The sequence below is a fragment of the Leptodactylus fuscus genome, chromosome 3 (assembly GCF_031893055.1).
Source record: "Leptodactylus fuscus isolate aLepFus1 chromosome 3, aLepFus1.hap2, whole genome shotgun sequence".
In the NCBI taxonomy this organism is placed as follows: Eukaryota; Metazoa; Chordata; class Amphibia; order Anura; family Leptodactylidae; genus Leptodactylus; species Leptodactylus fuscus.
Genome location: NC_134267.1, coordinates 118,854,320 through 118,866,777, shown reverse-complemented (window position 1 = coordinate 118,866,777; position 12,458 = coordinate 118,854,320). Strand labels below are relative to the sequence as shown.

The 12,458-nt window shown below is 38.9% G+C and overlaps 1 protein-coding gene across 2 annotated transcripts in view; it reads right to left on the bottom strand.

The window, feature by feature from the left end:
• The window catches only part of BACH2 (BACH transcriptional regulator 2), a 225,611-nt gene that overhangs the window by 99,730 nt on the left and 113,423 nt on the right, over positions 1-12,458 (bottom strand). For both annotated transcript variants that reach the window (XM_075268187.1, XM_075268186.1), the window contains one exon: positions 9,736-9,895. In XM_075268187.1, coding sequence (XP_075124288.1) covers positions 9,736-9,768 — 33 coding nt within the window. In that variant the 5' untranslated portion in view covers positions 9,769-9,895. The remainder of the gene's footprint in view (positions 1-9,735; positions 9,896-12,458) is intronic.

The window sequence follows — 12,458 nt, the reverse complement described above, 5'->3', positions numbered from 1 at the left end:
AAAAGATACCAAATTTTTTTAACTAATTAACACAAACATGTAGTAAATGCCACATTGAAATCAAATGTATGGAAATAGGGTGGTTAAATCATTTCTTGGCCGAGAAGTCCACTACATTCACAGAGTAAGAGCAGCCAGATGAAATTTCATCAAGGACGTCAGTACTAGGATGACAGAAGAAAATGATACAAGAGTTTCTTTTGCAATGTCACTCGTTTCTTGGAAGGTGTGATTGATAGTCACAGATGTGAGGTTTAGAACATATTTACGTCACACTTTTCTCACTCTCTACCATACATAGACTTAGAAATATAGTTCTGTGCTGTTACAGCTAGCAGGCAAATATAAGAACCTGGAAGTCCTCAATTAAGTGCTTTAAATAAAACGCAATACTTCCTAAAGTAGATGAAGTTCAGCTTCAAATGTTAAAAGGACTTATTTACTAATAACATTTATCACCTAACTACAGGAATCTGATAAATATAAAATCAGTGTGTGTGTGTTTGTGTGTGTGTGTGTGTGTGTGTGTGTATGTATGTATGTATGGAGTGATTCTTCACTAGATGAATCACTCAATACAATAGTGCAGTAAAAAAGAGCTGGAGTACCGGATTTCTGTTGTAGTGATCATGGGTGATCCAGCAGTGGGGCCCCATGCAATCACACATTAATTGCCTATATCGTATGAATAAATGAAATAAACCCCTAAGGACCCAATAACTCCGAGCATTAAGGACCTGCTTCTTTCTTCATATTTTAATCCTCACATTCTAGAGGCCATAACTTTTTTTCTGTTAATGTAGCTATTGTGAGAAGGTGACAGGCAGAGTGCTGAAGTCCATATATATCAGCCCAAGGTTTCTGACATATGTGTGGTCCCGGGCGGAACTGGAGTAGGCCTCAGCAGAGGTGTAAATCCTGGGCTTATTATTTTCCCACGATGTAACTCGGCGCTGATTCTGACACGTAAACTTGCGTCAGAATCAGAGCTGCAAAATGGAATCCCATTGACTGATTGGTTCCACACCACTGCTTCTACCAAGTTAACTTCCCCACACTATATAAGAGCTTGTAGCTATATGAAAACTTAACCCTTATTCACACGACCGTCTCTGTGTTTAACCATGTGAAAATCAAACAAATCTGTCAATTTTTTTTTACGTCCTTTTTGCATTGTTCTGTGTTCAATTGTTAATTTTTGACAGTCATGTGTCAATCATTTTACATCATTTAAAACAGACCCCTACCAATTAGGAAATGAGTGATTTCTGTCATCTATCCTAAATGAAGCAGTGCTCATGTGGTGGTTGTTCAGCGTGTGCATTGCTTCATTCATTCCAATGCGTGAATCAGACATAGCCAAAGTACAGAGTTTGTCTATCTCTGACAATCCCACTGAAATGCATTCATTGATAGGGAAAGTATTTGAAACCCCTCATATGCTCTGGTCTCATCTGACCATGAGGGGTTAAGTGGTGGCAAACAGAGATGGCTTTAACTGTGGGCAGTGCCACATAGAGTTGCCACTATAGCTGCAGAGACTAAGTATGGCTCCTGCTTAGGTTCTAAGTCCTGACATCCACCATACTATTACAGTACATGTTGGTAAGGAGTTAACAAATCTACGATAGTTTGTACATTCATTGTAACTATGGCAACTACTCAGAAACAGAGTGGGAGCCATAACCTCAGGATCTCCGCTGTTTTATACAGTAGAGACCTGATGGTAATGCCCGCAATCCAAGTCAAATATGATCATGGACATTAACCTTTTCTTTACTGCTAGTTTCCACCTACTCCCTCCCACTTGATCGTAGCTCCCACTCTTCTGCTTACAATCTTGCACCAGTATAAAGCTCCTGCACAGTGAGATCGATCGTGGGAACAAAGTGATCATAAATTTTTACATACCAAAAATCAGTATGAATAAAAACTTTACAAAAAGAGTACCCTCATATAGCTCTTTCACGAAAATAGTAAGAAAGTTTTAGACATCAAAGTAGAACGTCTGAAACAAAAAAAGTTTTGTATTGAAAAATAGCGTTTTATTTGGAAAAAAAAGTGGTAAAACATAATGAAACCAATATAAATATGGTATCAAACATTATGTATCCTAATATGGTGCAAACTGAAAGTACAACTCATCGCACAAAGAATTCGCTCTCACATGGCCATCTCGACAGAAAGGAATTTGGAAAGGTGGAGATGGAAGAAATGAAAAAAAAAAATTGCTGAGCACTAATGCACAAACAATGTATTTGTCAAAAGTTTAAAAATGTGCAAAATAGTTATAGTTGGACTTCAGTTTTACATAGAAACATCTGATAAAAAAAAAATCTAAAACCACTGACGTAGCAAACTTTGTGAAAATCAAAATTTGTGTGTCAGTCTGGTGTCAAAACTTTGGCCTCAACTGAATATAGGAAATATTTATGCATCTTTCTTCTACTAAATCCACTCCAGGCTTTAGCTTAAACAAACAAAAAAATAAAAAGAGATTTTCTGCAAAGTGGGGTGTTGGCCTATAATCACACGAAGTTGTAAATGGCAGTGAGACCTGGTTCATTTCAACAGGCAGCATCCAATATTTTACTCTCCAATCGCTGATCTTGTCCAGTCTGGCCCCCCTTCATGCTCTAAAGGGCGCTGCAGTGTTCTTCAGCATCCACATCCTGGATGCACAAGTGGAGGCCAGACATGAAAGGAGTGGGGTACTGGTGAGAAAACATTTACTGATACCTGCTGGAATAATGGAAAAGGAAGTGGGAGGTGAATAAACACCTCCAACAGCTAGACCCACTACTCCTGAGCATTCAGCACTTCCCCGGCACCCTCTTCGGGCATCTTCCAGCCTGCATATGATGTCACAAGCCCTGAGATCACCTGTTATTTGGCCTCTGCAGTTATGTGGGGTATGCCGAGCGTCATGACGCTTTGAGTGCCCCACGTTACCACTGAGGTCCAATCATAGACCTCAGTGGTGACCCCACTGTGCATGATGTCCGAGGCCTTAAAAGTCATGGAGTACCGCCAAAACGCAGTGAAGATGCACAGGAGAGGTGAGAAAATGGAAACATAAGTGTGTTTGTTGTTTTCCCTCACCTTCCCTGGGCCTACTCTGATTATACTTTAGGGTGTGAAGAGACCCCAGAATCTAATAGTGTTCAGGTGGTGATGAACCCAAAGACTCTGGGATTTGGGCCGAGCCCAAGACTTGGAAAATTCAGGCTGAATCTAAGGCTAACATATCACTGTGTAGAGGCCAAGAAGGGGGCAGTATGCTGTGGGGGGCAAAAAAAAGGGGCAATATACTGTGTAGGGGACTATAAAGGGACAATATACCATCTGAGAGCCAGTAAAGGGGGCAATATACTCTGGGGATCAACAAAATGGGCAATAAGTGTGGGCCAATAAAGTGGTTTATACACTATAGGGGCCAGAAAAGTGGTTGTAATGCTCTGAGCGTGTCAGTTAAGGACATTTTATATGGGAAAGGCAGTAAAAGGGGTGTTAAATTGTGCGTTGGCCAAATAAGGTGATTTTTTTTATCTGTAAATGTGGGGAATGTGGACTAGAATTTTAATTTGGGGGGCTCCATCATGGAACAGCAGAGAGGATAGTTGCATCCCTGCTTGTGATGGCCTTTTTTTTAAAAAAAAAAAATTACGTCTGAGATGGGAACTGTTCACATGCCCAGTACTTTGAAGGTTCCTTTAGATGACTACTGTGCAGGAAGAGGCCATGTGATTATCTCTACAGTGGGTTTTATGAGGCTGTATTTAAAAAACAAAAAAGACAATAAAAAATAAAGACAACAGTAAAAAGAATGGCACCACTAGACTGCAACAAAAGTGTCCCTATATAAAAACAACCCTAATGGAGAAGAGAAAAAATACCAAACAAACAAACACATTTTTCTCCATTTTGTATGTTTTTCCAGATATTAAAAAAAGCCAAAATTACATAACAAATCTGTGCTATACAAAAATAATGCTACAATTATTTTAATAATCTGTGCAAAAAAATGTTATAATTTTCAAAACCTCATTTAAAAAATAAAAAAAAATCTTAGAAAATGCATCTGGCTATAAACTGGGGAAAGCAGCCGTGTCTTGAATTGGTTAACCAAACATTTTAAAAGCTGTATGTGTGCACAGACATATATTTGTATGTCATGTAATGGTCTCTGGAAAAGAGAAGATGACTATTCAGTTACGCTGAAAAATGTGTCATAAAGAATAACTGGATACAACACTCAGCTTTCTCTGACTCATTCCATCCTGTAGGCCAAGTAAGGTCAAAAACTGTTTGGCATTTAGCTAAAGGGTAGAATGAGATTCATACGATAAAAAACCCACAACGTGCTGTAAATCGCTAAAAGATTTTACATTGATTAAAAAGTATGTGGCTAAGAACTATGACTTATTACTGCAGAACTCATATAGGTACACAACTTACTACTAATAAAAGTAAAACCATTCTCCAAAAAACCAGAACCACAAATATATATGTTTGTTCCTAACACTAGATGTCTAATCCTTTCACGCTCTTCGCACTTGATGGAGTAACAACATAAACATATGGCAGTAACGTCTCAGCAATAAGCAGGTTTGCCGGGAAGGAGCGCAGTTCTATACAAAGTGTATAAGCTGTACAATTACAAACCACCACCCCTAGTCAAGTTTGGAAAAGACATTTTTCAGGACTTAAAAATAGATGGCCTTTCCTTACAATAGATCATCATTGTGTGTATCAGCCTTCTTTCGACTGCCTCATCATCTTTACAGATCACGCAGGCACTGTAACTCAGTCCCACTTGAGTGGCAAGCTGCAGTGCAAGGTATAGTCACTTGCACATAAAAAACAGTTATATTGATTGATCAGAACCAAATGGATCAAACATTAATGGCCATAGCACCTCCATAAGAGGAAAAAGAAACTACGCAGGCAAAGTACAATTTAAGCAGTCAAAAAGCCAAGGTTTGTCGCTTTAAGACTTTGATTCATCAACAAGGTTACAATTGCCACCTATTTTAGACCTTAATGGAAAGGCTATTCCACACATACCTTTTGTATGTTAGTCCCCTCAGTCGTTTTTGAAAGAGCCCGCTTTTATTAATATGCTAATTAGCCTCCAGCGTGCACCCGGAAGTCTCAGTGAGCAATGTCTGCTATGTGTGTGTGAGAGCAGGGAGATTGCTGATGATGATCAGGAATCATCAGCCTTTCCTGTTCTCACACACACAGCAGATAGTGCTCACTGAGACTTCCGATGCTCGTTTCTGGATAATTAGCATATGAATAAAAGCGGGCTTATTCAAAAATGACTGAGAGGATTAACATACAAAAGGTATGTGTGGAATAGCCTTTCTAAAGGCTATGCAAGTATATGTTTAGTTAAAAATGAGTTTTCCCAATGTTAGAGCCCCTTTAAAAGGCATTACATGATAAGGACCACAGAAGACATACACCTTTTCAGTACATTATATAACAGTACAGCTTATATGCATAGACCTTTCAATGACTCCCTGATAATGATGCTAAGCTGAAACATGCTGAGGAATCCAGTGTTACCGTATGGCTCATTTCATCAATTAAAGCACTGAATACAGTTTATAGGAAGGTGGATGTATCAATGTTCACCTTTTCAACCCACCCTGCACATTCTTGTGGCATTCCTGTGTTTGCCCAGGAGGGCTTTTGCTCAGGAAATATGGGTGTGGGCAGGGGTCCCATAATAGTGACAATATCAAATGTTCAGTAAATAGTATGCATATGTTTAGAGTATATATAGGTGCATATGATAATGATATAGGATGTTAGGAGGTATCTATATATGTAAATATAGGTATGTGATGATTATTGGGATTCAGTAACAACATGCTTGTATTTGTGTATGCCAGATATGGTGTTTGGTATGTCAGGAGGATTGATGGAATACGCAGTGCATGTGTTACTTTGTGTACAAGCCAAGAAATAATAATACACAAGTCATAAATGTCAGAACAAAAATGATGACATACCCTAATGTTCCTTATGTGGAAATATACAAACACATTCCAGAAAAAAGGTACACTTCTCTAATGGTATAACCATTCAGGATGAGCCACATTGTAGTTAATGGCTATAATGTGGATATAAAGAGGATCTAGGGAGGATGACAGAAGAAAGCATCAGGGAAAAGAAGAACAAGCAGTAGCACACAGTTATGTAGCAAGAGACCGCTGGACGGTAGATATGATTATACCATTTGACTTGTAATGTTATGCATGTGTATATTTATAGATCTATGTATGTTCTAGTTCATTAAGTCTATTTTATATTGGGGTTTGAGTACTGTATGTATTGTATTAAAAGCATGCTATATTGAAACCTTGCAAGGAGGCATAAAATTGTTTGCCGTGTGACTTAAAGGGGTTGTCCCATCACAATCACTAGTTTATGTGGATTTAAGACTTTTCCTAAATGCATTGCTTTAGCAAAACTGCTGTGTTTGGCCGCTATCTTATTTTATTCACTTCATTGTTTACACTCTGTTTCTATGGCCCTTGGGATTATCTGCTCATTTGTCAAGTGATGTAGCTGCCTGCTCTCAGAGGGGGAGGGAGGGGCTGGGAGCAGCTCTGAGCGGTTTGTGTCTTTTAAGTAGCGGAGCTTATCAGAGAGCTCTGGGGTTTCTGAGCTCTTATCAGTCGGTTTAATTGAATTTGGCTGATAAGGCTTGAGATAGGGAGTCCAGTACCTCTGTATGTAATGCAAACTGACTCAAATCCAGCTCTGCTACATCAGCTTCACACTGTGGTAATTCATTTACAACCAATCCCGTGCAAGTGAAACCCCGCCCACCTATGTGCCGAGAAAATCATGAAGTGAAGAGAGCACAACAGCCTGTAGGTTAGTCAGCCTGTAGGTTAGTGAACAAGCGTCATGGGAATACCCCTTTAAGACTTTTGGGTGTCATGACAAATAAAGTTGTTGATTAGGAGCTTAATGATATGGTTCTGAATCCTTATTTTACAGATATAGCTGTAAGTATCCATTTGTACTAATCATACATATACCAACATCTATACACTCAGGTAACACTAGTAGTATCTAGTGCAAACGGGAGCAGAAACGGTTCTGATTCCGTATTGTCCAGACATAGCAGTAAGTATCCATATGTACTAGGCATATGTACAACAACATCTATACACTCGAGTAACAACTTTAGCATGTAGTGCAAACGGAAGCAGAAATGTATATACAGTTCCTGATATAGAGGGAACTTCTGAGATTACATTTATCATAGCACAAACATTACGTTTCAATAGATGGTGCTCAGCTCTTCTTCAGGTCAAAAGGGGTTATCCAAAAGCAAATTTACAGTAAGACAAATGCTCTACTATGGATTACCTAAAAATAAAAGAGGGTTTTTTATCAAGCTAAATAATAAATGATATAGTTTTAATATGAGAATCTGTAAAGACTAATCATAAGAATGAAAATCTGTGGTCTGTCTTTAAGTAGGTTTCAAAACTCTCACTTCCTGCCTGTGTTCGGCAATCTCATTTGCATTTCTTCAACTGAGTCACTGAGTAATCTGCAAAGCCAAGAGTGACTAATAAAAGTCCTAATGACTGAAAACTACCAAACTATTGATGAGTCACAGCTCATTTATTAGTGATGAAAGTTGGTACAAATGCTTTAAATCCATGTGCTAATGTATTATTTGTGCAGAAATGTAACCTGTACGGACAATTTGCGGTTTTTACTAGCTAGCTCCATAAACTGCTTCCAAAAATATGATCAGAATATACCGCACCAAATGAAATTCTTTTAACCGCTTGTCTCAAAAAGAAACCAGCTTTTGAATAAAATCGGATGTTCTTTCAAGAAAGAAGAAAAAGCTGATAACACTAGTCATGAGAGTACGAAACCGAAAAACGTTTGATGGCTATGGCATGGTGTATTCAGAGGACTTACTTGAAACCAAATTAGATATGCAAGTTATGGTTTAATTTAATGGGGTGTACCAATTCACCCTGTAAAAACAAATCCAATGAATGTCCCTTGTAATTAGAACATATTCCCTAATAAATAAATTAATAAAATAGATAAAATAGTAAATAAAAAATATTTAAATTCCCTCTTGTCCTCACACTACTTGAGTGGGGATTTGAAGGGGGCTAAGGTGAACTGTGGTCAATCACGGGCCTCAGTGTTCACATATTGGGTACTAGTGACATTACCTCTGATATGTCCCTGGTACGCAACATGTGACGGTTTAGGCCAATCCTAGTGCAGTCCTTGTATTTCTAAACTGGGAAGTCCATGGACTAAAGGGAATAGTGGCCGCACCTCCGGAATCGAGTACCAGGGGTACTGTTATAGTATCTATTTATTTTGCTTACTTATATAACACCATCATATTCCACAGTGCTTTACAGAGATATTGTCTCAATTAATCTAAATTCCCCATCAGTAAGAGTAAAATTTATTTTTTTTATTTATTTTTTTACTTTAGCCCACCCTCAGCCCCCAGTAAATTATCCTGGAAAAACGCCTTTATATAAAGAACCATTACTCTTAACTAAGTCTGGCCATACAATTTAGCTGTTGGCCCAACACTCACTTGGCCTCAAGCTACTTTCTCTAACATTTATCTCCTCTGACATCTACTGTATAGATTGTGAAATCCTAGTTGGTCTTATCTACAACAATTTAACCATGTATGAACATGCATAAAATCTGGCACCTCAAGCCTCTGAAATGCCAATGGATTACTGCTGCCCAGACTGGTGGACAGCCACCTTTTGAAAAGAGAAATTGGCCTTACATGGGAAATTATCCAATTTCGAAAGTCAAAGTCATCAATCTGAACATTCCATCTACACAAAAATATTGCAGAACAACCAATCCATCCAATAATTTATAAAACAGAAAGAACAAGTCCAGCTCATCCAGCCAAATCAACCTGTTTGTGTCTGGTAGGCCAGAGTCACCAATTCACATGAACAAAGGTAACCCAGCTACATCAGCAATAATAAAACCTCATTCTTTATCAAAGATCCATGAAGAGCAGTCATAATAAAAGACTAAACCAAGCTCCTACACGTCAACACGTTTTAGACAGATTTCCTTAGTCAATGGAGTTTCAATAAAGAACCAGGTATTATTATAGTTTTTTTTTTAAAAAAAAATGTCCGATCGTTATGGTTAAGAAAAATAGAAGCTGGTAAATTAATATCAGATGATAGCTACAGATCCAGATTTTCAAACCAAAGCTGTATTTGGGTTTACATAGTAGAGGCCACTGCAGAAATACAGTATAAGACAGTAGTCATTCAAATAAATGACCAATCATGCAATGTACTCACAGTGGTTTAGTCTGCAAGGTGGGAGATGCTCCTTGTGGCTCACTTATTGGCCTAGATTCTGATGACCATGGGTGAAAGTGGAGGTGGAAATTGTACATTACACCGGAGATGCGTCTGTGCAACCTCATACATTGGGATCCGTGAAAATGGCAAAAATAGAGCACGGCCTATATTTTGACGGTCCATTGTAATATTGGTCATAGCCCCCATTTACAAACCAGTGAAATTCATGCAGCCGTGTGACTGCATTTAATAGAACTGTCATGTGCATTTAGGGTTAGTCTCTTAGGTGGGTTCTTGAGTAGGAGACTCCCCTCTGACAACCAGTAAAGAGCAAATTCAGAATGTTGAAAGCTACTAAACAACCATACGTTACCTTTAAATGATGCCTCTCTCTATTAATATACATTTTCCAGAAATCACAGAAGAGTTATTCATGTGACACTCTGTCTTCATGCTGATAAACACGTCGGAAGGTCATTGTGAGAACATGGAAGACTTGGTTTTGAAGTCCAGATGTGACACTCCTTCAGCTTCTAAAGGAAAAGAAAACAAGTTTGTGGTATGTTGAAAATGTATATATTAACATCAAACATGCCTATTCTGTTTTAGTCTGTGTTTGCACTTTGTTAGACAAGACTTAGGAGAAAAAGTTGTGACATGCCAAGCGGCTAGGCTTAGGGCTAGTTCACACGGGGCTAGGGACCATGTATTTTGATCTTGATTTTGACGCGAGAAGCCGCGTCAGAATAGGACCAAAACACGCCTGCCGCGACAGTCGCGGCTTCCCGCTCCGGAGTAGGCCCAAATGAATGGGCCTTGTCCGGAGGGTGCTGTCTGAAGAAAGGGCAGCTCACTTCTTTTTTCCGTGAGCGGGAACAAACTGCTCATGGATGCTAGCAGTCTACATAAACCTCTATTGTGAGGGGGCGGATTTTAAGGTGGATTCGGCGTCAAAATCCAATCCCTCTTGCCCCATGTGAATGAGCCCTTAAAATGTACTAAGCTGTGGCAAAATCTTGGCACAAAAATTAATCAAAAGGCAACCAAGAAATGATGTACAATTAGCCAAACATGTCTAAAGATTCATCAAATGTATCATCCAGCATGAACCACTGTGGTGAATTTGTCACAACTAGTCTACTTCTAAACTCAGTATTAACAAATCTGCCCATTTGTGTTTTCTATACAACACATACAACGCACTGCCATCTGCTTAATGTTTGCTGAAAAATAACTGAGCGAAAGTCACAGGTGCCCAGAGAGCAATAACAAACAGCCCAGGCAACTAAACAACTTTTGCTTCAAGTATACAGCACATGATAATATCACGGACTTCCCTTATGGAAACTGAAGAGAATTTACATGAATCTATTTTGGATTCTCTTTTCTATATATTTATACTTCTATTATTTTCATTTATTTTACTTCCTTTTAATCACTCAGTTGACTTAATCATGATGGCAAAAACTACTGAAAATGTGTTCATGCAGAAAGAAAAGAGAAGAGACACCAAGTATTTATTACAGAACAAAAGTCACTGGGGGTGGGGGAAATACAAATACCATACCATACCATACGATGTACTCAATGGTGTACAGAAAATGTTACGCACAAATGCACACGAGAGGGGATTTTGGTTGTGGATATCAACACACATCTTGGCTAAAGCACCAAATTCAAGATAAGTCTACTGTTCAAATATTGGAAAAATTTAAGAGAACAGATTACTTTGGAGATTACCCATTTCAATCTTCTCAAAAACACAGGACAATGAACCCGGTAGGGTGTAGAATGTTAGAGGTGAAATGCTTCTGTATATTTCTGATGTTTGCACAAGCAGTTTTACAAAAATAGTGACTAAACACAGGATGTAGAAAACTAAGCAACTAGATGCTTAGATTATCAAAATCGGGCTGCAAAAACCACAAACAAAAATAGGTTATAAAGTAGTTGAATTCTACATTTAAATAATTTAATATTAATGCTATGTCCCAGCGAGGCTCACAATTATTTCCTATGTTTTCTAAGCATCACGAGGAGATCCTCTAAAGTATGAGGGAATACACAAACTTTGTACAGATTTTACCCCAGTCTGCCTCTGAAGTCAAAATACAACCACTGATTTAAGGGGTATTCCCATGTTAGAGATTCATGTTATATCCACGTGTCTGATAGATACAAGTCCCACTTCAGTGGCCTGTATCCAACTCCAGATTGGGTGCCCCCAACTCCCTTCTTGTGTGGTGAGGCCACTCCTGGCTGTTACATTTATGCAGACAGTGAAGGAAGAAGTGGCCTGTGTTTGGCAGCTCTCGCCATTCACTTTTATGGGAGGCACGGGAACAGTCAGGCATGGCTTGTTTGACTGCGTTAGAAATGAATGGAGAGATTCATTTTACATCTGGATGAAGAGGCGAGAGAACATGGAGAGGGTGAAAGCACAGTTTTAGATGAGGCTGGGTTTCCACATATTAGTAGCACCAGGGTCAATGTGCAACCAGAATGTTATTGAAAATGGTGTTGGCATATAGATCAGACCAGTGTTCAAATGAATACAGCTCTATCATATTAAATGGCTACACACTTAGCTTACGAAACAGCAGTTCTCAGAGCGGTTTCACAAGCTACTGTGTGCATTCAATGAAAGAGTTTATAGCTGTATAAATTTGAACACCATGACATGCTCCATGTTGGCCCAGTGTTAACCTCACCACCTATGTGGAAACCCAGCCAAGAGCATACTGATTGCTACAAATTAAAAACAAATCAACAAAATAGTTGTTAATGCTATGTCTGTTTGCATGGTTTCTGCTAATGTATTATATGCATACTCTCTCCCAGCAAAAGCATAGCTGGCTTGCCTCTGGTACATATTATGCGGTTTCTGGTTCTCCATGCTGCTGTGAGTTTCTTCTGTTGTTTCACCTGTTCCAGCCCTTAGAGCAGGGACACCCTTCCTGGCTACAACGTGAAGGCCTAGTGAACACGCCTGTGACCTCACCTCAAACACAGACTGCTCCCACCTATTTTAGTCTGCTCTGTCCTCTGCCGAGTGACCAAAGAATATTGTACTAATACTAATACAGAATACATTTT